The sequence below is a fragment of the Abrus precatorius genome, unplaced genomic scaffold (genome assembly GCF_003935025.1).
Source record: "Abrus precatorius isolate BTA unplaced genomic scaffold, Abrus_2018 Scaffold3, whole genome shotgun sequence".
NCBI lineage: Eukaryota > Viridiplantae > Streptophyta > Magnoliopsida > Fabales > Fabaceae > Abrus > Abrus precatorius.
In genome coordinates, this window is record NW_020874373.1 from 9272104 (window position 1) to 9275710 (window position 3607).

Genomic DNA, 3607 nt, shown 5'->3' on the forward strand with positions numbered 1-3607 from the left:
GGTTTATAGCTTAGAATAAACATATTTGGCCATCCAAACTTATTTATTTATTTGATTTATGATTAAAATTTATACTATTTCCATAATTTTTAACTCAAATTAAACTTGTGCCTGAATTAACTAATGAAAAATCATCAAGTTTGATGCAAGTTTGACAATAACGCCGCCTTTTTCTCAACCCAACCTCGCCATGTATTATAAAGATGAAGCAAAAACTGCACGAGTCGTGCAAAATAACATTAATAATCACACATGTTGGCATCCAGTCTCGTATTTAAAATGTTTTAAAATAAAATATATACAATTAATATTTTACATAAACAAATAATACATTTAAGATATAAGGTGAATAATAACTTCAAATAATACAATTCATATTATACTGCCAACGTTTGATAATTGAATTTATGAGAGTGAGCACTACACGTCAGTAACTGTAACCTGCAATTACTGCAGCGAATATGTAAAAATATAGTAACTACAGGATGTAATTGGTGCCAAAAATACAGAAAATTCTAGTTAACGGAAAACACACATTTTAAGACAATTTTGATAAAATTTAATATTTTTCAATTCTACTGCGACAGAATTTCAGACTTTATACAAACAAGCACATAATCATGGCCAATGTATACTTGATAATATAAGAGCCTAGTATAGCTATACAAGTCTACATCGCTACAGGAATATAGTTGTGGTAGCGTTCCTGAGGAGGCTGGCCAATTGTGTATGCATTAATCAAGGCCCTCCCTGCAATTACTCACAACCCCAACTCTACAATTCACATAGAGGCAATCATCTTTAAGGAATTTCGATGCCTCTAAATCTGTTTTCTTGATAAACCTCTTGAATCCCCTGGAACACCCGATATCGAGCAATCACAGCATTTACCAAACAGTTAGACTTCTCTGCTCCAAGAACCAGTATTTAGGAGAGAGTCCTTTTCGTTTTTAAAAACTTGAACTAGTATAGAATCAAGCATTAATTTATTTTATTTTTAATTGTTAATGACTATTTGTCATGAGTAATCTTATCGACTGATATCACATAATTTTAGAGTCAAGTCTTATATGATATATGTCTATTTAAAAGGTTCATTGGTTAAGGTATTCTAAATTCTAAAACATTCCCATAATATTAATGATGCTTGCTTAATTAATACTAACACGTAAAGCTGATTTAATGTAATGACAGAGAGAAGGAGTTTTCTGAAATGTTACATCCCAAATAACACGATCCCTGGCTCCTCCCCTCCTGTCCATATATTTCAGACAATAGTTTTACCAAACAATAACGAATCAGTTGATAATTTTTCATTCAGCTCAATCCTTCTCAGCCACTCCTTAGTATTTTCTAAGGGTATTTTCTCTGCATCTATCATTTTCTTCCACAAAATCTACTCCATCAGACAAAGATCATACATAATCTGCTCTCTGAACTAGACAACCAAGGTATATAGTTAAATACACCTAAATTCAACATGTAACACAGATCACACGCAAGATAACACGATACAGTAACAAGGAATGATTAAAACATACCATTTTTAACATTTTTTTATTATTAGTCTATTTTTTAAATAATTAAAATAATTTTTTAAAATATCCAATTCTGATACAAGTTTCTTTATATATTTTGAAAAAGTTTAAATTCATAAAAACATGTTAATTAATAATGAGAAGTACTTTCTTAGCACTTCTTTTAAATAATAATTTAGTAGCCTCTCTTGTATTATAAAAGAATGAAATTAGTGTATACTTTGATATAATTTATTCTGAAAAAATAAGTGTTTAATTTTTTACTTTTAAGTTAAACTAACCATTAGTTAAATTGTAATTTGGAGACCAAAGTCTATGGAACCAAAAGAACAGAGAAATTCAACTTACCACTTGCTGCCACAGCATTTCAACGTGTAAGGGCCGCTTTGAGGGATGGTCTGAAACTGGCTATGGAGCTTATGCTTCTCATTTCCTGACTGATCCAAAAGTGCCAACTCGAAAAGGGCTGTGACATCCTTGCTAGCTTCGCTGACCAATACGATGAAGAGTGACACGTAGGCAGCGTTGTCGTCATCGTTTTGGCCGTCAGGGTAACAATAGATAGCCCAATCATGGCCACCCACTGAAAGCGTGTCGGATGCAAGGTATTTCCCACTCCCAATTCCATTCAGCAAAGAGTACCTCGTAATCTTGAACTGTTGAGAACCCTTCACGATCGAGGTTGATGGTAACGATGAGGTTGTTGTGGATTCTCCAACAACCATCTTCTTATCCATCCCCAAAGTCACGGTAAGGGAATCAACGATGTCTTAAATTTGGGTATGGAATATGGATTGTGCTGCTTGACTCAACAAATGCAATAGTTATCGTCAAATTCTCAAATACTATTTGTAAGTTCAAAGCTCCCGTTAACAACTTTCGTAACTTACTTGTTAATGAAAAAATATTAAAAATTATGATATTTTATTAGTCTTATAAATTAAATTAAGGAATATTTTATATCCTTGTCATTATTAATTTTATATTATAATATATATAATAAATAATAAAATTATTAATTTATTTAAAAATATAAATATCTTTTTATTTTTATAATACTAAAAAAAATTACAATAATCAATTTAAATAAGATATAACATATTCTCTCAATTTTATAAATACACATTATTATTATTATATAATTTTTAATCAATATATTGAGAATAATTATCAATCTTTATGATTAATCTCTTCACACGCACTTCGGACGAAACAACCGAAATTTGTTCCGGTGAATTTACTGGGAGACGGGTTTGGTGGTTAAAAAATGTGGAAGATCATATTTTAGTTTGAAAAATTTCGGTTATGTTAGTTGTTTAGTGTGTGGTATTTTTATTTTTCTTATAACTAACGTGTTTATACTTACTTAAACATAAATAAATTTTAACACTACAAAATGTAACTTTCAGATTAAAAGGATATTTAATATAGTTTTTAATAATTTTCAAACATAAACTTAATAAATTTTGTTACTTTTATATTTTCACTTAAATTTATCTACTTTCATGTATCAAATTTGAGTTTTTTTTTAACAAGACAATTTTTTATAAATCTATTTTTAGATAATCACTTAATTTTAAATTTTCATATCGAATAAAATCAATATTTTATGATTACTTAATAAAAAACTAATCTCTTTCTTTTTAATTATGATGTAACTTTGTAAATAAAATTAAAATGAAGAGGATTTTTAATATATATTTTTAAAAATATAATATATTTAAAACTGCAATGTGTTGTAAGTTGTTTATATTACCAATAAAATAAGTTATTGTCAGTTGAATTAATTTTTTAAAAAATTCTTAGTTTATTTTTACCTCGCATCTCACGTAACTTTATAAATATTTTTATGATGTATAAGATGTATATTAGTTATACAAATTGAAATGATTCATAATTGATGTGAAAATTAGTTTTAAAAAAAATACCATCTGATTTATCTAATATGTGAAAAATTCAAGGTTGAACTTAGAAAGTTAATAAAATTTTGCTTCGTGGAAATTGTAATATAATGTAAAACTTCATTTGAAGGCTGTTGTATATTAATATGCTTGACCAATGTTATATGC

The 3607-nt window shown here is 28.2% G+C and overlaps 1 protein-coding gene across 1 annotated transcript; it reads right to left on the reverse strand.

Moving 5' to 3' along the window:
* Window positions 1–542: 542 nt before the first annotated feature.
* LOC113863843 (BTB/POZ and MATH domain-containing protein 4-like) lies at window positions 543–2349 on the reverse strand. The gene is made up of 2 exons (XM_027497585.1): window positions 1887–2349; window positions 543–855 (listed from the first exon to the last, which is right to left on the reverse strand). The coding sequence occupies exons 1-2, from the start codon at window positions 2273–2275 to the stop codon at window positions 735–737; spliced, it is 510 nt and encodes a 169-aa protein (XP_027353386.1). The 5' UTR covers window positions 2276–2349; the 3' UTR covers window positions 543–734.
* Between the last annotated feature and the right edge of the window lie 1258 nt (window positions 2350–3607).